Source organism: Lepidothrix coronata, unplaced genomic scaffold (assembly GCF_001604755.1).
Source record: "Lepidothrix coronata isolate B3197 unplaced genomic scaffold, Lepidothrix_coronata-1.0 Scaffold245, whole genome shotgun sequence".
NCBI lineage: Eukaryota > Metazoa > Chordata > Aves > Passeriformes > Pipridae > Lepidothrix > Lepidothrix coronata.
In genome coordinates, this window is record NW_016690425.1 from 487,464 (window position 1) to 512,624 (window position 25,161).

General features: G+C 39.7%; 1 protein-coding gene across 1 annotated transcript; it reads right to left on the reverse strand.

Annotated features, from left to right (window-relative positions):
• Nucleotides 1–601: 601 nt before the first annotated feature.
• On the reverse strand, nt 602–24,058 carry TMEM242 (transmembrane protein 242). The gene is made up of 4 exons (XM_017834927.1): nt 23,908–24,058; nt 21,823–21,923; nt 16,912–17,049; nt 602–1,828 (listed from the first exon to the last, which is right to left on the reverse strand). The coding sequence occupies exons 1-4, from the start codon at nt 24,041–24,043 to the stop codon at nt 1,730–1,732; spliced, it is 474 nt and encodes a 157-aa protein (XP_017690416.1). The 5' UTR covers nt 24,044–24,058; the 3' UTR covers nt 602–1,729.
• Between the last annotated feature and the right edge of the window lie 1,103 nt (nt 24,059–25,161).

The window sequence follows — 25,161 nt, forward strand, 5'->3', positions numbered from 1 at the left end:
CTTCAGAGGCAGCCAGCAGGTCAGATCAGATGCCTTGTACAGTTCCAGGGACAGGCATTCATTTTAGTTCAGTGCAAGCCACGCTCTGACCAGTCCTGTCATTCTCCACTGACTGTGCAAGGAACTTGAGATGACTGATCTAGGTGAGTTATTTAATCCAGATAAAGACAGATGATCTGAATCCCATCTTAGAAACTAAAAGTAAGTAACCTTAAGGGCATCATGCAATTTGCATTTATTTAGTTCACTTTAGTACTTGACCAGTTTTAATGACACAGCTACTTGTTAAACTTGGTAACTCAGCATTAATATGCCTAAATGTAAGCAATACAGGTATCACCATTCTCACAAAACTAACAGAAATATGAAAATAGTATCATTTTTCATGTGTATATGATGGCAGTATTCACCACAATTTATTTAATGTTGAATTACAAGCATCAAGCTCTGGAAAAGATGTCAACTATTACACTTCAATTGTTTTAAAGATACTATTTTAGTGTCATGTTTCATAGGAAAACCATACTTCCCTATTATTCATCTGACATTTAAAGCTTTTTTTTATGTTCTTTCCTAGGAATAAAAGACTTCATCACAAAAGACAGGTTTTAAGAGGGCTTTATTAAATCTGACAACTGACTAACTGGACTGTGTGCAATTAATAAGAAAATCTGACAATTGAGCAACAAAGGATTGTTCACTGATAGCACTTTTTTTATTTCTGCATTTTTACAGATCTTCAGTTCTTCAAATACAACATTTGAGTAAGACATTATCCTTTCTAGTTTACACCCACACTTCATGAGATTACTGCAGTGTGGAAAATGACGCACGGCTTCCACTGGTAGAAGAGCCACAGAAATGACTGAAACACACAGAAAAACTAGCCCTGCTCATACACATTCTTAGATGAAAATATTTGTGTAGGATAGACTGGGTGTCTCACTGTTTTATACCTTCTTTCACTTACTATTTCAAGTGATATACAAATATAGTAGAGACTTTCATACAAACGATCAGATTCACTACTGTGGGATCCAATAAAAAAAATTAGTATAATGCTGACAAAACAGTGCACTTTGTAGAGATCTCTTCTGATGCTCTGCAGAGGAGCTCAGTAGGTCACTACTTGCATATTGGGTGTTTTAAACTTTACCTTTAGACATAGAAAAATATTTTAGTTTAGATACTTCCTCTGTTGCAAATTTAAATATCTTCTTTATTTTTGAATAGTGCACTGTATGCTTTATCTTCAGGCCCAGCAACAGATCTGTTACAATTGACTTGATGGTTATATCACTAATAGGTCATGTACAAATCACTGAAAGTACCGTTCTTTTGTTTCCTAGAGAAATGTCATAAAATTCTTGAAATGCAGGATGGGATACGAGTTTACTGGGATTATGTCCATATATTTACTAACGAAGATCATTTTTTTCTGTAAGCCTTGATAAAAGTCTTTCTTCAAGATGAATCCAACTTATCTTGGAGGGTTCATTTTCTCACAAATCAACTACAGCAAACTTTTTTAAATGTGCAGTATAAATTGTTTGGCTTTGTTTTTTTTTTAATTCCCTTGCTGCCAGATGTTAACTGGCATTCCCAGGTTCAGTGAACTCAGTCAGTAAGTTGCTCAGTCTGAATCTTCTTCCTTTTCCAGAGAGTACACTTCTGCTACTTCCACTCCCGTTCTTGCTGAAAGAGACATCTCCAAATGGCTCCAAGTCTTTCATTTGGATTTAAGTAAGTTTTCCCATTCAACAGTGGACTCACTATTTTTAGGAATTGCTGGAAAGATTGACTGCATCTTAGTTTGGAATTCTTTCATCTATAAAAGAGATTTAAAAATAAAATCAGTTAACTGCTAATAAGAAGCAAATAAAGTTGCACCATAAACCCCAGGCTTATTCAACAAAAGAAGCTGTGTGAGGTAAAGAAGAGGTAAAAAAACTTTTAAAATAACAGAAAATTAAGACTTTCCCTCTGATTACATTGGTTCAATTGACAAAGTGAAAAAACCATGAAGGGACCCACAACAATTACCCCTTCTAAAGCACCACACTGGGGTGACTGATTTGAACTGCTTGCCTGAAGGATTCACTACTGTTATATGAACTACTACACACAGACACACAGACGCACACACACACATATTTAAAATGTTTCTGTTTGGAGGAAAATTATCTCCATAGAATGTGCTCATATTTTGACTGCAGTGCCTTTTTCTACACTTGTAATGGATGAAAGATCCAATAGGGGTGTTCAAGGATTTTAAAACAAGGGTTAAAGAAAAATACTGGTCAGCTCTGACAGCTTAGGTTTATCCCACCACACAGACACAGGTGACAAAACAAAGTCTCATTCAAAAGTATATAGTAGTAGGAAGGAAAACAAGATTCATAACGATACATAGGACCAAGCTTTTCTTTCACAGTTGTTAACATGATGTGAAAGAGGAAGTATATCTATATAACATATATGGTATTTATAATTTATACTAAGCATTTTATCACCAATGTCTGATTCAAAAGTCCTGGAAGGCCGGCACTGAAAATTCTTTTATATAAAAGTCACTTCTATTTGAAGATAATACTTACAACTGTTGAGTTTCCTTCTTCCAAGATTTTTACATGTATTTACATGTATTTTTACATATTTAAAAATGTACATTTACATTTTTAAAGGATAGGCATGGAAAAACCAAATCAGTGAAACTCCTATTACACAAACAGCAGGATGTACAGGGGAAGTTTTGGACTGCTATTTTTAGGAAGCTCTACAGAATCTGTGACATTCACGCAGAGAAAACAGGATGTGGTATGCAAGTACTGGATGCAATGACCTCTTGTAGACCAAATGCTGTTTCAGGCAGTATGTCCCACAGAGAGGTTCCAGGAAACCTAGATATTCCAAACAGCCACACAGGCATCTTCTCTAATATGCCTATGTTTTGTGTGCTATGGGTCATCAGTATTTTTAAAAATACCTTTGGGCCATTTTCGGTTCAAGTCCTTGTGTATGAATAATTCTCACAAAGAACTGGTACTCTTTAGAGAAATGCTGCTGGAACACAACTACTCAAGTTACAGCTGATACAAAGAATGAAACAATTTCCAAAGAAATTACCAATCCTTTACTAAGACAATAGCTAACTCTGATGGATGAAAACATTTTAGAACTCTAGTTTTTGTCTAATAATGCCTGGGTATTGTTAATCAAACAAAAATATATGTTATATAAAGTAGAAGGAAAATTCAGAGCCAAATCATCCTTTTTGCTTTATCCTGATTCTGTTCTTAAATAAAAACTAATTTGCTCTCTGTTTCATATTTCATTCTGATCACATAGCTGTTTTGATTAATTATTTGTTCTTGGTTTTTAAAAATCTTGGCAATCACCCACAATTGTTCTTAAACTAACATTTGTGCTTCTTATTTAAAACTGAGAAGCTCTCATAGACAGTTAATGTTTGCAAGAATAATAAACACCAGTATCAGAGCTGACAAAGGGAAACAGCCCAGATTACATTAAACAATTGCTGACAATTAAATACAAGTATTTACAGTAGTAAATGTTCTAGGAGCATTGGCTTAGCTGTTTTTTCCAGTTCTCTGTAATTAAGTTATCCCAGTTCATTGATGTTCAGAAAGTATTCAATTTACTAAACATTTTTTGCTTCCTAAAGAGTGATTCAAATCTTCTGCTCTTTCATCTCACTCTAAGTACTCTCTGGGTGTTTAGTAGCACAAGAATGGTCAGATACTCATCATCATCATGGCGAGGCTTCGCGAACGAAGATTTGGGAAGGCTCTATCCACATTTGCTACAGGCACGCTGGTGGCTTATGAGGCCAATACGTGACAGACATATCCGATTGCAAAAGGCACAGCAGAAAGACTCCTTAGATGGTGTATTCTGCAATACACGGTTCTTTCTGCGTTGCCTTTTTTCCTCGAGAGTGATCTTACGTGTGTTCTCGAAGGAGACAGCTGCGTTATAGATGGCGTGTCTCCAGGCCTCCTGATTTGAGGCCAGAGTAGACCAGTCATGTTGATCAATATGGCCAAGGCTGAGATGTTGTTTCAGGGAGTCCTTGTATCTTTTCTTCGGGGCTCCTCTCATGCGACAGCCAGTGGCAAGTTCACCATAAAGCAAGATCTTAGGGAGGCGGTGGTCCTTCATCCTGGAGACGAGCCCTGCCCAGCGCAGCTGCGTTCTCAGTAACATGGCCTCAATACTTGTGACTGCTGCTTGCTCTAGAACAGATGTATTGGTCACTGGTCAGATTACGTGACCAATACATCTGGTCAGATACTAACCTGACGGAAAATGCTGTAGCTCTATTGGTAAAAACATTTTATACCAGCTAATGATCTGGTGCAATGTGGATTTTTTGGGCTGTTTCTAAACTCAAGACTTTTAAATTTCTTTTAGGGTAAAATTTAAATGACATACTCATAAGTGGACACCTCTATTACTTCACTAAAGACACAAAAAATCAAAGGGAAACTAAAAGCAATTCTATAAAGCCTCCAAAAAGATGGTGGGTGGAGGAGCTATTCAGAAAACAACAGTGATTCCTCTCTCTCACCTTATAATTACTAACATGACAGACCCTAACTTTCGAATGCAAAAAGCAAGCTTGTCTGGAAAATAAAACTCTACAGCTCTGTTCTGAAAGAAAAAAGGTATTTATTTAGAAAGCACTAAAACACTGCTAGCAGCTACAGATTTAAGAATATTAGACAGATTTTTCTCCTCTCAGAACACTAATTTATGTTCTGCAGGTAAAAGCAACTCATTTCCTGGAAAAGCAATTTTTCCTTAACACGTGGACCAAATCTGAAATATTCAATATCTTTCTTTTGCTTTTAAGACTCCCTGAGAAATTTCCTCAGCCTTGTCTTCCCACATTTTGATGCTTATTTGTAAAACCACTTTGTAACTGATGCCAGACTCAAAGTCTCATTTACCATTTACCTCTTCCTCTCCTGCCTGCCCTTTTCCACAAGCTCCCTCTGCACGAAAATAGTTTCCCGTTTGCAACTCACAACTTTGACCATGTGGACACAGTTGTCCACAAATCTTCTTCCTTTGTGATTCCTGGGCAGTGAGCTATTTCAATAAATCACACTGCCAAGCTGATCACCACTGTGCATTGTCTTGTCAGTGTAATGCTTTAGGTTGTCAGCTCTTTCTCAGTGTAACACTTTAGGCTGTCAGCTCTTTAAGAAGGACATTATCTGCAGTGACTGGCACGGGCCTCATTAATACATGACTTCACAGTATGTCTAAGCAGGCCCAATTTCTTCCCAATACAAATGTCACAGCTACTAACTCTTACTAGAAGTTTTCATTTCTATACCAGTTAAAAAATATTGCAACTGATTATTTCTCTCAACAAGTTTTTGAGTTCTCAGTAGTAATACATCACACAACTTAATTACTACTGGTCATGGACTTCTATTTTCCCCCTCTCCCTCTCCTCCTAGCATGAAAGTTAGTACAGTATTTCACTGGGGCTTTGGAAGATACCTCTAAGGTATCTTCCCCTTTCTCTTCTGTTCCATGAATATCAGCTTTTGAGTTTCTTCCTTCATTTCCACACTTTGTGCTTGTTGCTCTCCTGAATGTACCTCCAAATCCAAATCACTGTCTTCCCTATCCTCAGAGCTTCTCTAAAGCTCACTTACAACATTGCCTAAAACCATGGAGAAAGCTTTGGAAAAGAACTGTTCTCTGATGTAACAGAACTGGTGTATACACACACAAATAACCATGGAAATCACATCCCAAAGTTCCTGTCCCTTCTCTCGCAGTGAGATAGACAAATAAATAAATAAATAAATAAATACTTATATATAATGTATTTAGGACTAAATTTGGCCTCCGAAGTAACTCATACTGGCCCTGGGGTTATTCTTGCTTGCATTTAGTTGACAGTATCATACTAGGCCCATTGCAACTTCAGAGGATCCTTGTAGTGAAAGTAAAATTTGTTCACTAAACATGTAAATCAGCCTTTCAACAAACTGGACTTACCAGCATCCAGTCCTCCTGCAGTGTGGTGAGCTTCTTGTGAAGATGACGGATCAGCCTTATGTTCTATTAATATTGCACAATTGAGGTTCAACAATTAGGACCTTGTCTTTACCTGCTTTAACTCTCAGGGAACAAGTACACTTCTTGACGAGGGAAATGCTGCAATTAGTAATCTGTGTCTTGCTTTGCCTTTTCTTTTTAGTAGACTTGCCACTCAAGACGTCTCTTCTCCCCTCTCCTCCCCTCCTGGAAATCTTCTCTTATATTTCCTCCAGATTTCACAATACACACATCAGTGGACTCAAATCAGAAGGCATTAATTTAATTACAAGAGGTAATGCGCTATGTATTAAGTACTGGAATGTTTTGAAATAATTCGCTGAAAGGGCTGCCTCTTTATTATTGTCAGCCATACTGACACTGGGGTACTTGGTTCAACTGTGATAATGTCTTCAACTAACAGTGCAGTAAACCAAGTGCTAAAAGCTGAATGTATTTTACCTCTTTCTGCTGTCTTCAGTATCACAGGCCACTCTCTCAGTTGCTGCTTCTGAACCCAGTGGTACATGAACGATTTGTAACACATTTCTTAACATTCCAGCATGCTCCATTCCTGCAGGCAACTCTCTGAAGTGAATTTCACTCAAGTGAATTTTATTTTTTTGTCACAGATACTGCAAAGACTTGATGCTGTTTTTTCTTGCCAAATAAATTACAGTAACTGTTCTACCTCTGCCACGCTTCTTTCTAAAAGGATATCATCTACCTTACTGCATTAAATAATCTGTAATAGCTACAGATCACTGTTATTTTCTTATCTTAACCTAATGATCCTGCCTCAGATGGCAAAAATATGGGTACCTAAAAGCATCATCCATTTAATAATCTCTTTTTAATGTACATCGTTGACAGAATGTCACACAAAAATTGGGAGAGCACTATTACTGAGAGCACTTACGTGGCCGCTCATATTAAAATGAATGGAAGAAGGGCTAAAAGAGTCTATTTGAATCCAAGAATGAAAGTTTTACGAAGAAATGTTCTCTTTAATGTCTGACATTCATAATAAGCCAACCCAGATTCTAGGAATTATTAGTTTCCTATTTTAGTACTTGTATCAGTAAGAACTGCTTACATTAGCTTCCAAGTGAAACGAGGTTAGATGCCCTGAACTGGGATATCAACTGGCAGCAGAATACAGTATGTGCATGCCCTCTGTTCGCAGCCATCTTCCATTTCACAAGGCTCAAAGATGAGGCAGGCTGCCCTCGATTTCAAAGCACCAGTGAGGACTGTTCTTGCCACCTTTTCCCAAATCTTAAAATGACTGCTCTTGCCCTTGTTAGCAAATGATTACCAAGGGCCACATACAGAAGTAGCAAGTTATTTGTAGAAAACAGCAAGCGCTGAACCCTTATGGCACTGAAGAGCAGAGCAGCCGGCCTGTCAGCTGAAGGTGATTTGCCTTTTCTCAGTGTAAATGGGGCACTCACTGCAGGTCACTCTGTGCCGGTGTGCCTGCTGACCTCTGAAATAAGCATGGAAAATACAGCCCTGGTTCACATTCTTAGATCTTGCCCTTCATTGGCAAAGGCATCATGAATGCCTAGATTATACAGAAATACAGGTCTATTTAAAAAGTCCTTTAGAGGGTCTATCCTGGCAGTATACATCCTAAAATTTAACTACTTTACACTGTACTGTCACAGTATGCTGTTCACCACCAGTTTGCTGATTCCAGTGTTTCAGGTGTGCATAGAGAAAAGCAGCAGCAGAATTTTGTTAAAACATCTAGAGAAGTCAAGAGCTCCTACTGGCCCCCTGTCTCATGGAGGCTTACACATATGCTTAACCATATGCAGTGTTGAGTATTCTCTTTGAAATCACAGGGTTATTTACAGTGCCTAACATTAAACAAACACATATTTTTCCACAATTTTATCTCTATAAATCTTGTGTAAGTGTCCTGCTATGTCCTGCACTTTTTAAAAGAAAAATAATGCAAAAATAACCTAAGTGAATTTTACAGGGAGAGAGGACCATCACTGTTTAGAATGAAACTGTCACAGCTCCCAAAACATTATAAATATGTAGTAGCCTCCCATGGCTACTCCATATTCTGTCTCAAATTACTGGTGAACTACTGAGAGCTGTCAAGTCACAAGGGTCAGGCTACCTGTTTTCCAATTATTAGGTCACACGAAGAGATAAAACACATGAAATACCTTCCTCATGTTACTTTTCCAAGTATGCAGCAGACATGTTATTCATAAATGAATGCATTTCCCAACTGGGAAGAGGGTTGGTCTACATCACAAACGTTTTACTAGTCCTGCTTTGTCTGGTTTAATTTCTGTGCAAACATGACTTAGATCCCAAACTGGAAAGAAGATGCTATTCCAGTAGAAAAGCCTAAAGAAAGTAACACTGTTTGGCTAGATTATTTTGAATTAAAAAAAAAGTGATTATGCTCAATGGGAGAGACAGCTTTTAATTTATATACACAGAGACAGTAATTTTATAAACTGGAATCTGAAAAAGAGAGTAACTTCCTTAGGTTCAGAGATACAGGAGTGTCCTTGTAAGTTTTATACATTTCCATGTTGATATTTCTGAAATAAAATGTAAAGGAATTAAATTTTTGTAGTATATGATATGTCAAAGTAAAGGCTTTTATGCCATGCAGAAAAATTGAAAGTAGAATACTTTTGATATCAGTGAGGAATGTGCCATTTATTTCTGCAGAATCTTACTTTCAAATCTGGGTGCCTGGAAAGGACATCCACATGATTAGTCTATTATGGTGTATTAGTCATTGCCCCTTAGTCACCCTGGGCAATTTGAAAAATTAATCTTGAAATAATTTTAAATTTAAAGTAGTTAAATATCCAATTGTATAAAGCTAGCTGGTTAATAGACCCAAAATCTCAGGATGAGTGTCCCAATCCTATAAACTCTTCTGTGCTGTAATTCAGAGTTCTGAATTACATTCAAAACACGAATTATCTGCAAGCAGGCTGTTCCTGAAAAGGGCAATCTGAGTAATTCTTTTACTCTATATGTCCATGAATTCATTATATGTATCATCCACAAGCAAGATCCAAGGCTGGGAAAAGGGCCAGCACACACCCAAAACTCTTCAGAAGATGCCGTGGGACCAAGACGTAGCATGAATAATTGGCACCCGTCACAGAAGCTTTGATTCAGATTTTAATGGTACATGTACAATTTACAGTTTTATGTGATCAAGAAGTGGATCGACCCACTCGTCCACTTAGGGTGATGTGGGACTGCTTCACAGAGGCATTTTGGACCATAGGCTGAACATGGTTTTGTTTTCTCTAGCTTCTTAGCACACTGGTGGCAGCTAACAGCTCTCACAGCACAAAAGAGTCATTCCTCAAAACAGCTGCAGTTACAGTCTTCCCATATTCTTGAAATACTCGCTTACAGCTGTCCCTATTTATAAAGCACATGTAGTAGCTTTCCAGTAGGAAAATTATGATCTTAATCCTTGAATAAGCAGTCTGCCTTATCAAGTATACAGTGAAGTTCACTGGTTTCTTTTTTTTTTCTCTTCTTGGATAAAATATTAGCAGAACATATGCGTGGAGACAAGGCTTCTCCAAACCAAACTAATTAGGCAATATGAGCAGTACTGAAAAATCCGGTATAAACAGGAAATGCTAACTTGTACTAGTATTCCTTCTTCTTTCTGAGAGTTTGAGTTTGAATAAGTATTGAGGAAATAAAAGAACATCAAAAAAAAGGGCAGATTTGATTTATATAGAAATATGTGATCATGAAATAGCAAGAAGCTTTTGTTATGCGATAAGACATAAGCATGATAGGGAATAGAAACTTCATTAATAATACTTATGTGACAAATACAACAATAATTAAAAACAAATAACAACAAAAAATCTTGTAATGACTGTAGGATGACTCTTATAGTTATTTTAGGAGATATGCTGCTTTTACGGCAACATTTGTCCATATATGAAAAAGTATAAGAATTTCAACCACTGCAATATGCCTATATTTAGCTGAGATTTAGAAATCTTAGTACTATTTACAGATGCAAACCCCAGTAATTTTTGAAGACTATGTCTCCATGTTCTCATCTTTTATTTTAAATTAATCCATTCTTAAAGCCAATACTGCTTTGTATTTATACTGTGCCTATGACTATACTTTCCCAAAATTATATCAAATATCTCTCGAAATAAGCAGGGGGATGTTATTTTTTATACTCAAAATGCTGATTTAGAGGTTAGATTTCCTCTAGAGAAGAGCAGCCTGCTTAGGAAATATCCTTACCAACAAAGCCAAGGCAAGCATATATTCTCTGTATTGCTTTTAATTGTTTTAGACGTCTCTTTACAGCCATGCAATAGTTTTAGACTCTTAACATTTTAAAGGTTAAGATCAATGAAAAACAAGATATTTCATTAGGAGACACCATAAAAATGATAAACTAATATTTTATAACTATATTAGGCACAAATTGCTAAGCAATTCTTCTCACTATTTTTCCAGCTTTTCATGGAACAGATGTGGGGAAGCAACAATCAGAATCTCACAAATCTACATATGGGCCCTTTTCCTATGGGACAAAGAATGCTTTTATTTGTGAGGAAATGAAACCTAATTTAATAAGGGCATGAAGAGCAAAAGGGCTTTTAAAGTGTAATTTATCTTGTTTGTTAATTGTTGTAAGTTTCAGTCTACAAGGGCTGGGGGCATTGTTCTGTTTTTAAAAGAAGGTTCATAATCACTGACAGTTAAAAAAAAAAAAAGTAAAAAAAGAACACCAGACACTCATAGGTATGTTTAAGTATCTGTCAAGTCCTCTATAGCTGAAAGTTTAATTAAAAACAAGCGTTTACAACTCAATCATAACTTCTAGAAAACTTCTAGAAAACTGTGTCACCTGCTCTAGGTGACCCTGTCTTGGCAAGGTGGTTGGACAAGATGATCTCCAGAGGTCCCTTCCAACCCTAACTCTTCTGTGATTCTGTGAAACTAACATTTTTCCAAGCAATAAAAAGGTGTAGTGGATCATAACACTTGTAGAATAGGTAAGTAAAATAAGAAAGGTTTGGAAACTTCCATGAAAATACTCGTTTAGTTCAACTGTAACAACAGGGGTTTTAAGATAACTTTGAGTATTTTACTTTTAACATTTTTTACTGAGTGAAACACCATTTACCCTTTAACTGAAAATTTAAAACTTCACTGAACATTTTATATAGATAATCTTGAAATAAGATGTTTCAAGTACTATTCAACTTTAAAAAAAACCTGAAATTATAAATTAGCCAAACCCAATCTTTTCTACAAAATTTATTTCAGTACTGCTGTGTTTTGCATCAGAAAACAGTCATCCCACTGCATCAGGAGTGGGCAGCTACAGGGTTCTGAGGCTGAAAGCTCAAAACTTCTAAGATAATGCCATAGAAGATAGTGCCATGATGTGGAAATAGTTAAATAGCAAATAAACTTCTTAAAAAGGTGGTGCCATTTTGTTTCAAGTCAGATGTCAATTATTAAGTTTGCATTTAACACAGCACATGTCCTTCTATGTTGTAAAGTGCCTCAGAGAGGAAGCCTGTAGGTGTGTCTGGATGAGTCTTGGGTTCAGATCAGGATGCTCCTTGGAAGCAAATCTCCCGGTTGTTCATGTTTACTGGCCATGAGTTTGTGTACGGCTGAACAGTCTCAAAATGTATGACTTGGGCATCTTTAGCGTGAAACAAAACTGAAGAAGCCTTCTAGAAGTGCATATAACATAGTCCAACTGCAAACAGGCATTCAAGACATGGGACAAGGCCAGTGTCAGTCCAGATTTTGAAATTCCTGGAATGGTTGTAGATGTCAGGTCCTCAGTCTGATAACGCTATACTGCCCCAGTGCTGCTGGTCAATGATACCTGCTAATATAGACAGAGCTTCTATGTTCAGGGATAATCAAAGGTGGACAGATACATATATTTAAATGTATTTTCCTAACAGATTGCAGCAAGCAAGTTAAACAAGTCTGACTATTACTGATAGCTGGTTATTTTTTCAAGATGTACAATATAAAACCAGATAACCACCATCTTCTAGGTTCTTAAAAAGAAGATTTCTCTTTTCCACCACTGAAAAACAGAACTTAAACCATTTTCAAACCAAGTCCTCACTGATCCATCACTTCTCCATTTCAGAATAACAGTTGAGTGGAATTTAGTAGGGTTTATTACTTAACCAGGCTGTCCTCAGATTAAAACAGTGGCAACTGCAGTCAGGGGATATTAACAACCCAACTTGAGACAGCGTAAAATCTTTTATATTCCTTACCAAGACATAAGGATCAGTTACTTACTATTACCCCTGGGTTTTGACGCTAGCATAAAAAGCAGCAGATTGTAAAGCTCCAGGGAACCACCTTTAACAATAAAGCCTGTTAAGAGGTGGAAGTACGCATTGTCACAGCACTGTTTTAAGAACCAATAAACCACAAAGATTAAATAAATATTTTGTATCACCAAAGCTAGTGCATCACCTCAGTGCCTGGAAGAGATCTTAGCAACGATTTGCTTCTATAGCAAACACAGGCTGTCTCAGAAGGTGTAAGGACAAGGTATCCTGAACTGTGGCTTCAGTTTCATGGCACGACACAAACTGCTGAGCAGTCGCGACTGCTGACACAGATTAATTACAGCAATTATAAACTCATCAAGGAAATATTGTTCCACTTTACTCCCGTCGTTTCATCTGTGACTTTGCAAGCGATGACAAGATAATTTAAACATTCACAAACCTTAGGGTAATATATATTTTCATCAATCACTCACTGTCCCATCAATAATCCAGTCTCATAGAAAACACATCCCCCAACACCAAAAGCCGTAGCATTTTGTCAACGATACCCAGTGAAACCATGGCCTCTAACTAGGGGCAACGCCGTTTCCCACTGCTTGTCTAAAAGCCAGGGTGGTTCTCAGACGACCAAACCCCTCCATGCTCCAGGGTCAAGCGCAGGACGGGCCGCCGGCGCGGGCGCTGCCGGCGCGGCTGTTCCTGCCGCCGCCACGAGGTGCCGCTGCGGGGCAGCCGCGGCGCCCCGGCCCCGCCCCGGCCCCGCCCCGGCCCCGCCCCGCGGGAACCGCCGGGAGCGGCGGCAGGAGCACACTGAGCCAGAATCCAACCGCGATTGGAGCGCAGCAGCGCCTTCCTGGTTTAGTTCTGCGCTCCCAGGTGCGCGGGAGACGCTCACCACCGCTTCCTGCGGGCGCCGGGACGCTCTCAAGGGATTCCCAGCGGGTGACACAAGGACCACTCAGTGACACCGTCTGCACATCCCACTGTGTCACACTGGAACGTGGCTGGTATGTGCAGTGTTCAAAGCACAAAAAGCACTGCGCACGTCTTGCACTGCACTTCTCCAAACTCAGGGACCAGCTCTGCTATCCTTCTCCTGTACAGCCAGCCCAAGCCCTGGTGTACATGAACATCAGCTGCGGGCTTCTGAGCCACGAATGAAACTGCCCAATAGCTTTCCTGGCCAAACCAGTTCTGCTTCAAGATCTCCTTACTCTCTTACTCCTTGTGGTGGGATTTTTGCCAATCCATCACATCTGATTTTCCACTCTGCCTTCTGTATTTACTCCTTCAGATGACTTGAGGCATTAAATACTTAACAATTCAGTATTACTTGACTTAGAGCTCCCCTTCAAACTCTGCAAGTGACAGTCTTTTTTCACTAAGATCCCACCAAGATAGTCACAGGAACAGAATTGGCAATGGATTTGAGAAAGCACTGGAGTTGAGATACTCCTATATGCAACAAAAGCAGCTTTCTTGTTTGCTAAATGAACACCTGCAGTGCTTACAATAAGAATGTTATTGTTCTTAATAATTTAATATCAAAGGAAACAATTTAGTATCAAGAGATTGTATTAGCTGCCAATAATGTTATCGATATTGCCAGATGAAGCTGCTGCTTAGCAGGACCAGGTCACTAATTAGTAGGTTCCAAGGGCAGCTCGTTACTGTTAAGGTGAAGAGGCTGGGCAGAACCTCTTCTTCCCTATCCAGCTGCCAGAGCTTTAAAGTTCACACGGATTCCTGGCATCAAAATGAGTCAAGTTGCCCCTCAGATCACATAGAGTATAGCACACTGAGAGGCTGAAGTCTACCTTAAGTTGATAGCTTTCAGACCTTGGTATCTAATGCTAGGTTTGAAATTGTGACTTGAAATTCTACAGGTATTGGGAACTAGCATGTACTACAGAGCCAGTGAATTTGCAGCACTCAACCGCACTGAAGACTCAAGACATCTTATTCAGGTGAATCTGTAAGAGCCTCCTTTTAAAATGTTTAACAGAAATTAAAATGTTCATCTGAAAATGTTGAGCTTAGTGCAAAATCTACAGTGTCTTCCATGGTCTGAACAGTTTATGTGGAAAGAAACTTTATTTCACTCAGCGATAACGTCAGTTTCTCAAAAATAAAACTTTATTTATTTTTTGTTTCTATCTAATAATAATTAGACACAACATATGCATCAGTGGTCTCAAAAATCATTATTGTAACTGACTGTTAATCTATTATCTCTGCTTACATGATAGCAATTAAGAATTTTCAAAAGTATCAGAATGCAGAATGTCCCCCTGAAACAGGAAAACACATCACGTAAAAACAGGCCCTTCTTAAAATGAGCATATGTTTAAGAGTCCAGAACTAATGATGTACGAGATAGCTTATAATCCTTATTTAATCCTGACTGTTCAGGAAGATGACGTTTAAGCACATAAATACCGTCTTTCAACAGCCAGTGTTTGCTCCTGAGTGTTGTGTTAAAGCAGTAGGCAAAAAGTGAAAACAATAGTAAAAAATCAAAGATTATTTATTCTATAATTATATTTTTAATGCTAATGAACCTCTTTGGTCATAATATAACATGCTTCTACTTTTGAACCTCTAGCAATTTTAAACATATATATTTTTGATTTTAACAGATACATAGTAAAACAGGAAAAAGAAACATGGAAATAGGAAACTTACAAATTGCTAATTTTTGATTCTGCAATAATAAATAGCACTATTGTACGCGCTTCCTTTCTGCAGTGGAAATTTAGAAGTCTGTAGTGAATGCAATAAATATGTCATTGGAGAGCAGAGAGCTGTTCCAAATCACCTCTTGACAGAAATTTACTTCCTTCACCATCTGCAATTCCCACGTAGCACAACAGTGAAACATAAGCACTCCACAATAGAAACCAATAACAACAGACATTTGCAAGAGCCTCTTAAAATACAGTTTCCTCTTTTCAACGCTAACACAACACAGAATATAATAAGGTGCAGCTTTCTGACTAGGAACACTCAACAATCCTCTAAAATGCCTGCAGTGTGCTTCTGACACAAGAGCCACTGCTTTCAAGTAACCAGAAGCCCCATTAGACTCAGACTTGTCCAGTGGCTTAGCCATATCAAGCTTATGTGGGTGTCCCCCATCAGGCAGTCTCAAGAAAAACAGCCTTACAGGAAAAACAGTAACTGTGGGTCTAGGCCAGTACTGCTCAGGGAAGTAAAAATTTTGCTTAGTGAGAAACAGATAACATGCAGACTAGGATCAAATTCTGCTGTCCTTCAGCAGGACCAGAAACACTCTGACAGAACAAAAAATAAGAATCAGCAGTACAGTGTGAAGTGAATCCTTTCGACTGACACAAATGACAATAAACTGAGTGAACTGTTGTTGTTCAGCATGCAGAAAGTACAAACCAGTATTCCCACTCTTCTTCCCCCTTCTCTGACATTCCACCACAGCCTCACATGGAGGCTTTCAGTTTAAAAATGTGTTGTAGCTGCCTCCTATGTCCTGCTATGCTTTTTTGGCATTTTGCCTTCCTTTACTGGCTCCTACTGAGAATCAACATTGAAAGCTAAGGAAAAAAAGGACTGTATAGTGCTGCATGCTGCAATTCAAATTGTGAGCTACAGGATACATCAGCACAGTAGACAAGAAATTAGAACTTGAATAAAGGTATTAATGAGAACAGTACTGAGATGAAGTAGTATCTTCTTCCTCCCTCTTTATGTATTCTTTGCTGAATATATAAATAATTTGCCATGTACGATAAAGGAAGTCTATTCATTCCTAGTCCTAAAGAGGATGCAAACAGCTCTGGCAAAGTTATAGCTGCAGGGGACTCTTAAGTCATGGCTCATTACGAGGGGCAAACAAAAATGCTCACATGAACTTCAGTGTTCACACTCAACATTATGAAACATTGGAACATAATCAATTTACTAAAGATAGCTGTAGCCTTTTGGGATGTACAGATGCTTCCTGAGTTTCTTTGCCTTGACGTGGCATGTCATGGACCACCGTTATATTGCACATGATACTCAATCTTCTGTCCCCTCGCCCCTTCTAGAAAGCAAGCTCGTTTCCTTTCAATTCTTTTTATGTCCTCAGTGTCCTGATGCAAAAAATAGAACTTGCACAAATAAACCAATTGCTCTAAAGATAGGATTAGGGGGTAGCCTTCAATTCAATAAGCAAAGGATATAGAAAGTTTGCAGCTACTATTTTAAACTCTAAATTAGAACACTGGCTCTTTTGTGAAGTATCTGAGACATCTGTAACAAATATATATAAAGCAGGACAAAATCGTTCCTCCCCCAAAATTGTCTCCTCCTAAAACATCCCATTTTTTGCAGATCCAAGAACACCTTCCTTGTATGCACACATTCTGGTTAGTCATTCTAAATGTGGTGGATGAAAGTATAACTCTTAGATCGAAGTAGTATAGAGATTCCATCCCAAGATGCATTACCCAAGTTAAAATATGGTAGTTGAGAGGATCATACTCACACTGTGCACACCCAGAGCCTTCCAGATGGCAAAACTCAGCAATCCAACTCCGCACCATGCATAGAGTGAGCCCCATCCTAGGGCTCGTAAGGCCAGTGACGAACCACTCTCTGGTAATGCAGCTGTGGCAGTAATGCCCTAGAACCAAAAATAAAGTGCTCAAGACAGTGAACGATAACTGGGAAAAAAAATAAGAACTAAAAAAGTTAACCTGTGATTTAGACTTTTTCCTGATTTGCCAGTTGTACTAGCGTGGCCAACAGACCTGAAGAGCCAAGCAAGGGGCTGGATGAGCTGCCTTCCTACCAGGAGCAGCTTTCATGATTGCCAGTGCCACCTGGGGATGATTTTAATTGCCCACAAATGCTGAAGTCAGCTGTTTTGTGGGAATAAGAATCCAACACTCAGTTATCTCACTAGTCAAAATACAAAACTGAATCAAAGCCAGTCACAAGCCCTTATGCCAGTGACGTCTGAACATAATCTTTATACATAATTGATTTTGGTACTTTTTTGTTGGGGGCAACCATTCGCCTGTACGTTGTTATTTGCACTTTTGAAATAGCACATAAGGAAACTGGAGGAACATGAGCAGCTTTCAGCTGGACACAGAGAGGGTCTACCGGTAACCCAGGGACTAATTTCCAGGGGCTACAACTCTGAAGAAGCTCTGGAAACTGCTTAGGAAAAATTTGTAAAGAGCAAATGACAACACTGAACCCATACCCCTGCAGAGTTCACCAAGAAGCAACACAGAAAATGCTCTGCAGTTTCCACACTTCTCATTTTTGTCTGAAACAAGAGTAGGTGTTTTTAAACTCCTGTTAAGATACTGCGGCATAAAAGCCTACCATGAGACGTGTCCTGAAAACACAAAACACTGTGACTTGGAAAAGCCACTTCAGGCCAAGAAGAATGGAGCCTCCCTCAGCCATGATGGGGTCTCAAACACAATGAAACTTTCCCTGTCACATAACAAAGATGCATACTGCAGCTTCCAAAGGCATAAACCACACACTGGCTGACATCAATCAAAGGTGCACCTTATGTTCATTGTTAGACAGCAGAGCCCATCTCACAATGCCCACTTGGTATAGGAGAGGTTCAATCTCTGTAGCCCACAACAGCAGTGAGACAGACATAATTCTCTTGCTCATAGTGGTAACTGTCATTAAGAGGAATTTTTTTTTCCTCCCAAAGGATCACTGTTCAGTTCTTCACATGGAAACACAGATTTCAGATGGTAACTCTTAAAGATGGGCATATACAGTCCTTACAACAGTTAACAGTCTTACTTAATTACTTACTTACTTACTTACTTGGTATCTTGAAGTAAGTAAAAACCTAATTATTGCTCAGAGGTAACATAAACAAGACTGCAAACATACAACTATATTCAATAAAGTATTATTTCATTTATAGACTAAAATATTGAAAAGTGAAATTAACTTGTGGAAGGATCAAAAAAAATTCCTCCAAACACGTGAAAGAACTGCACTTTTTTATTCATTATAAAAAGTGGGGGGGAAAAAATCTTTTGTATTCTTTGCTTGACAAGACTTTAATTTTTTTACATTTTTTAAATGCTTCTCTTTCGTCTGTGATACAATTAGACATATTTGGTGTCTACCACTATGCTCAGTCAAATAGTATCAGTAGTTTTTCTCCTCTTGGCTTTGTATTTATTGGCATGTTAAAATGATCCTCCGACAGTCCTCAGCATTAACATTTGCCCTAGGATTTAGCTGTAGGCACAGCTACCTAAGGACAAACACACACCTGCAAAGAGCTCAAGTAGATTTATCTTGACCCTTATTTATTCCAATTTGGACAACCCAAAGTGGAAGCTGTTAAGAAAAACAATGCTCTGTAAGCATACACACACACAAACAGCAAAGATCTCTAGTCACATTGTAATACCAGGTCCTATTATTTCCTTACCACAGATAATGAACTATTATAACTCTTTCAGTAGAGACTGCTCTGAATAGATTTGAAACGGTGATGATTATTCTTGACATTTTTCCTGCTTCCATAGCCTAACCACACATAACACCATGCAGAAAAAAAATTTTCCCATTTGGAAGATGGGAAGTTAATGGACAAAAATATCCTCTACACAGAATCTTTAAATAGGAGTCATTATCTGTGAAAATTGCTGGCAAAAAACCACACAAACAGTATTTAAATGCTTGATTGTCCCAGAAAAAATAGTGGTAAATGGAAACAATCAATCTGGTTTTACTGACAGCAGTCAAACAGGGTTCAGTCACAGGCTGATTCCTCAGGGTACTTAAGTACATAGGTAAGGGTTTCTGTAAACAGGACAGTTTGTTATATGATTATCAGATATGCTGTTTAAAGCATCAAGAAAGCTAATTAATGACATGCTAAAAAAATTGAAAGGACAACAGTAGCACAGGAAAAAAAAATGTCACCAACAAAAGAACATTTTTAGGAGGACTGAGTTTTATTCACAAATGCGTTATTCTGTGTCCAGATTGTTTTGTCATTACTGCTTCTATATTTCTTTTAACATTCTTTAATTTAAAAGATATGCTTTTAAACAATAGTTGAGTCTTTCCAAACACCAGGCTGAGAAAATACAGGGCCAAATTAGCTGATTTGTTTTCCAAATATATGCTCCTTTCTTTGGTTTTTTGCTTGGTTTGGGGAGGGGAGGGTTGTTTGTTTGTGTTGAGGGTTTTGTTTGTTTTTTCTTTTCTCCTGCAAGATAAAAGTAGGAAGTGGGAGAAGACACAGGCCTCGATCCTGTAACTTGTGCATAGCGTGTCTAAAAGGAAGTAGTGCCTAAAAATAAAGTGTGCTTAACTGTTCTAGTTGATTGTATTCAGTGTGTTCACTGTTTTGTATGACCTAATCTATTGTAAAATTAAACACCTGGATAAATGCTGGTAACACTGGACACTTATCACAAGGAGGCTGCTGCAGCTGGGCATTTCATTTTAACAGCTCCCTCCCCAGTAACTTCTTAACTGAATATCTCTGTAGTGGTTCATCACTAAACAGGAATATGTAATCTCAGTTTCAAGTCAATTTGGGCACCAGTCCTACAAATGCTTATATTTACTTTAATTCACTACCATGGAGGAGGTACAGTAGGTGCAATTTCAGGTTTATCTCTTGCCAGTAACACTGATACTACTTTACAAGAGTAGAGTCTCATACTATTGCTTCCTGGAAGTCTGAATGCAGTCATGAAGCCATGATGCTGCGATGCTACAGGTTCCCCTCATAATTGCTATGTTTTTTTCTCCCATAAAACTATTTACATCTGTCACAGGCTGCATTACATTTGGTTCCTGTTTCTACCTGACCTGCATGCCACCATTTCACTGACAGAAGAAACGGCACAAGCCAGAAAAGATGCTGAAAGAATAGGTCTCACATTTCTTCCCAAACATTGAGCAACCATTTTTATTCCTTCAGACCTTCCCCTAATTTTGTGACAGCACAGTCACTGCAGTCATGCAGTGAAGTGGATCATAAAATTAATCTGGACTAAAACTAATGCAAGAAACAAAAAAACCCCATAGAATTAACAAGGATAATCTCACCAACCCAGGAGCACAAGTATTGGTGCCTTTACATAAATATATTTGCATAAATATATTCCTTAACACATTTTTATAATCTTTGCAAAGATTATCACCCATTGTGAAGCTCTCCACCCTGGAGGAGGTACTGGGCATTCCCACCTGAACCTAAGCATGTATAATCTTGGGGTTTGGGGACTTCTGGTACCACTCGTTGGATCCAGAGGAGGACCAGGACTTCAACAGGACTGTGACGCGACTGCAATCATCATCCTGACCAACAGGTTTCCTTTCCTTTTACTTTGCCCCCTATGGGGCCACATGGTGCTCAGCACAGGGGCTAACAAACACCATTCTGTTCTTGTCCCAGGGTGCTGGGTTATATATCTGTCTTTGGGGGTTAAAACCAGTTTTTCTCTCTATCACTGTATTTATTGTAATCCTCTTAGTAAATTGTAACTCTGACTTGTAATCTCTCTTGAGTTGGGTTCTTTTCTCCCACCGGTTTACTTTTAAACCAGCAAAGGTACATATCACTTGATGATATGTAGCAAATATATTCTTGGGATGTCAGTGCAGTGTCACTCATGGTAAATTTCACAGTGGTAATAGGACGGCTCAGACACCCAATTTTAAGGGCCTGTTTTTGACACTTTCAGCAATAACAAAGCATTAGTGAGGAAAAAAATATCCTTCAATTAAATGTGCCATGTTTCAGATTAATATACCAATATGGTGTAACTGGTAGCAATTTTCTTCTTCAGAATGCACAAGTGGATCCTGTTAGTAACTGCACAAGATTAATTTTGGCCATCAGATCTCATAGTACCAAACCACTACTCTTTCTCATCAGTCACCTTACACATTGGGATGGAAGAGATCTTAAATTTTGACTAAATGATTCCATTTACTTATTCCACAGCTTACAGGCTTTCTACCTACTCATTCCCATCCTTACTGCAGTTACCTTTCTTCCAGATTCACTGTAGCACTATGGCACTGTATAGTGAACTGGATTACTGAGGTGATACAGGCTCATGCCTGAAGTGTGTTCACATCACAGAATCAGAACAAACCATTAATTATATTCCATTATATAGCACTAGTATGATTCCAGCAAACAATTCCAGCAAACAGTGTGTTATGTATTTCAGCTACTCTCAAGTACTATAGTATTTAGCAGTGCCAACTCTGAATTGATTTTTAAGTTAATCCTACCCCTACTCACTTGAATTAAGTCTGGTGCTCTTACCATCAACTTTGCCAAACTCCACACATATCACCATATCTATAAAGCATTTGATGCATTACTTCCTGCATATCACTACTGGAAAACAGCTCAAAAGGCACAAACCTTACTGAACCAGTCTGGGTTCTTCTTTTTTGTCATAGCAAGTGTGGTGCCAAAACCTGCTATCATTCCTGCCGTAGCAACAGTACCTAGAAAAATTCCACCTGTCAAAAAAAGTTGAAGAAATAAAAATCAATATTTTGTTACTTACGGGGAACTAAAAAACCCACAAAAACTGTTTAGAAAATAAAACCTGGAAAACTAAGACCTGTCAGCACATGTTGAAGGGAAAGGTCCTATTATCTACATTTTTTATGTTAACTTAATATGACAAAATAGTAAGAAAAAGAATTGTTTCTATGAAATAGAGCATTTTGAAAATAATGGCATGTGTATGCATTTTCAAGCCACACACACACACAAAAATAATAATTCAAATCCCAGGATGCTTTTTCACAGTACTTTGACATTTCTCTCACTCCAGAGACAGGCTATTAAAATTGACTTGTTCTATGGCTACGCCTCACCCTTCCCCAAAAGGGAGATATAATTATTTGTTATTTCAAATGGTCACCTGAAAATCCACCTGTACTTCTGAAGACCTTTACATAAGCAACGCTTATTCTTGAGCTTTCTTCATGTTATGTTCTAATGCCATTTAAAAAAAAAAAAAAGAAAAAAGAAAATTACACTAGCAGAAGCTTTCTCAAGACAGAAAGCATCCCTTCCTTTTCCACTCTTTCAGTGTTTCCAAAGTCACTTGGGGTACCTTGAATCCTTCTAGCTCTTCCACCAAAGGCACGTGTAGTCATACCTGCCCACTTTTAAGGAAAAGGCTTGCAAAGTCCTAGTGAACTGTAAAAACCCACCTGATCCATATAAAAATTTAAAAATTTCAGGGTATTACATGTTCTTCCTTTGCAAGTATTGATACCCACCCTGTTTTCCCTTTCCTAGTACCAGCTAGTTAAAAAATGGTCTGAGTAGGAACTATGTAGCAAAACACATTTACGTTAGGTCTCGCTTTAAAAAAATTATTTATCTGATTATTGTGATGAACAAGTTTCCAGTACTCATGTCAATGAAATTCTGCCTGGGAGCATAAAGACCTCGCACGCTGGCCGAATTTTGCATGTCTACTGCGTTTTACATTTCCAGGTTTAGTAACCGGCATTTCCCTGATTTCAGAACTAATAACTGGTCTTAAATTAATTTCTCCCCAAAGAGTAGCGCCGCGAATGGCCTCCTTGGGAAAGGAAGAAAAGCACTACAAGGGGTAGGCAAAGAGCGTGGCAACAGGGAGCAGTGCCTCGCCATGAGCATCCTCAGCGAGACCCTTTTCTCTGCGGGGGACTACGTCCATTCCAGCCTCAAGTCCTGTCCGGCTCTTGCCGGGACGTTCCCGGCCGGCGGCGCTGGGACGGGGCCGCCTGAACTCCGATCTCTGCTCCGCCGGGAGGCGCGGGCAACCCGAGCAGACATCGGAGCGGCCGGGATAAGCATATAAATATATATATATAAAAATACAATTATAATATAATATCGTATGCCGCACAGCGCCGCCAGCCCGCCGCAGGTACTCCCGGTGCCCTGCGCCGCCCGCAGGAGACTCTGGCTGTGCCTTCACCGCGGTTCTCCCGGCTGGGATCCAGCCCGGGACACCGGCTTGTTCCCCTACGGAATCCGCAGCGCGGCTTGTAGCCCGCACGAGCCGCCTCTTCCCCGAGGGCGCCCCGGCAGCACTGGGAGCGGACCCCCGCCCGCCCGGCGGCGCTCGCAGCCCCGCAGGGCTGAGTTCCCTCGAGAGAAGGAAGCGGCTCCGCTCAGCGCCCGCTGCTCCCGTCCCGCATCCCGCCCGGACGGTTCGCTACCGGCGCCCCAGGAGGAGGGTGACTGAGGGGTTACAGGCACCGCCGCTATTGACAGCATGGGGAAAGGCGGGCGGTGTTGCAAGGGCTTCCTCGTTGCATCCAGAAGCCTCGCCCAAGGTCATCCCTTCTCCCCGGGGACAGGAGAGTGGGGCAAGACCTCGGGCTACGGCAAGGGCAGCACGGCCGGAGGAGGTCTCGGGGCTGCCGCACCCGCTGCTGCTCGTCCCTGACCCGTGCGGGGGGAGGAGAGGAGGGAGGAAAGGAGGGCTGTCTGCACCTTTGATTAAGAAGAGCTTGTCCTGTGACGCCGCAGGGCTCCCAGCCCCCCGGGGCAGGGACAGCCCACGCCCGGGGTCCAGCGGCGCTGCGGCCGCGGTGCCCTCGTGGGCGGCCCCCCCGGCAGCCGCCCCCATGGCCCAGGACGCGGGAGGAGGAGGGGGCTGCGGGCTGCGACCCGGAAGGAAAAGGAGATGGGCTGGGACACGCAGCCGCTTTTCCTCCTTCTCCTCGTCATCCTCTTGTTCCGCCTGCTCGGCCGCGCAGTCGTGGGGGGAGCACCTGCGGCGCCGAGGGGTCGGGTCGGCAGCAGCTGCGCCCTCCGTAGGGTCCTGTCGGTGGGGGCGCGCTCAGCGTCCCCGAGAGCGCAGAGGGAAAATTGGCAAAAGTTGTCAGAACCTCTTTAAAATCAAGTCCTGTGTAGGAAGCTCATAAGGGTTTGAGGGGTTTTTTTGTTTGTGTTTGTGGGATATACCACGTAGTGGACTTTACTGAATAAAACTGGGAGAAATTCTTACTTCCCACGAATTTTAGTAAGCTGTATCTTGACAGATAGTGTTGCTCTAAAGTACATATTTTTATTCCAAATTCTGATTCTTTCCAGTTATGTAAATAGTTTTTTACACTATGAGAACATATATTTGGGGTTTTTTCCATGTCTGTGTCACACTAATGCTCAGTCGCTGATGAATATAAATTGCTGTACTATCTGACTTTATCACTCTGTTAAACAGTATACTAACTTCAGGATTTGGTATATTTGGTAAAGTATTTGGTAAAGTATATTTTTGTTTGTAACAGTACTTTAACAGCAAGCAAAGAATGTAAATAAATCCAAATCAAGCATTTCTTCCCCAGCTTTCTTCTTTGTATCTTGTTAACATCACTTATAGCCTGTATCTAAGGTCTAATTATAGGGACTGGGTTGCTAGGCAAAAATATAGTATTTTGGGAAACTTCCTGTTCATGGTACTTCTGAAAAACAATCCAAAGCTGTTTCCTAATAGTCCATGTACTGTGTAAGTTAAACAAAATTTTACACAGTTAAAAAGCAGTTACTGAAAAAGAAGTAGGCCTTATCTCTGCTGTATACTGGCCCACCAGCACTAACTCCATTTTTTCCTAATCTGGACAGCATGTAAATGACTCCTATTCTTCTTCCCTCTAGTCTTCTTTTTCCCTTGAAAAAGCACCCCAAGATGCTGTGTGTGTTTTGGAATAGCATTAGACTTTGCCACAAATAATAGTAAAACCT

Coding starts and splice junctions, on each gene's coding strand:
- TMEM242 (XM_017834927.1), bottom strand. CDS start 24,043: ATGGGGGCGGCTGCCGGGGGGGCCGCCCACGAGGGCACCGCGGCCGCA. Junction 21,924..23,907: donor CAAGCTCTTCTTAATCAAAG/GTGCAGACAGCC, acceptor TTTTTTTGACAG/GTGGAATTTTTCTAGGTACT. Junction 17,050..21,822: donor ACCCAGACTGGTTCAGTAAG/GTTTGTGCCTTT, acceptor TTTTGGTTCTAG/GGCATTACTGCCACAGCTGC.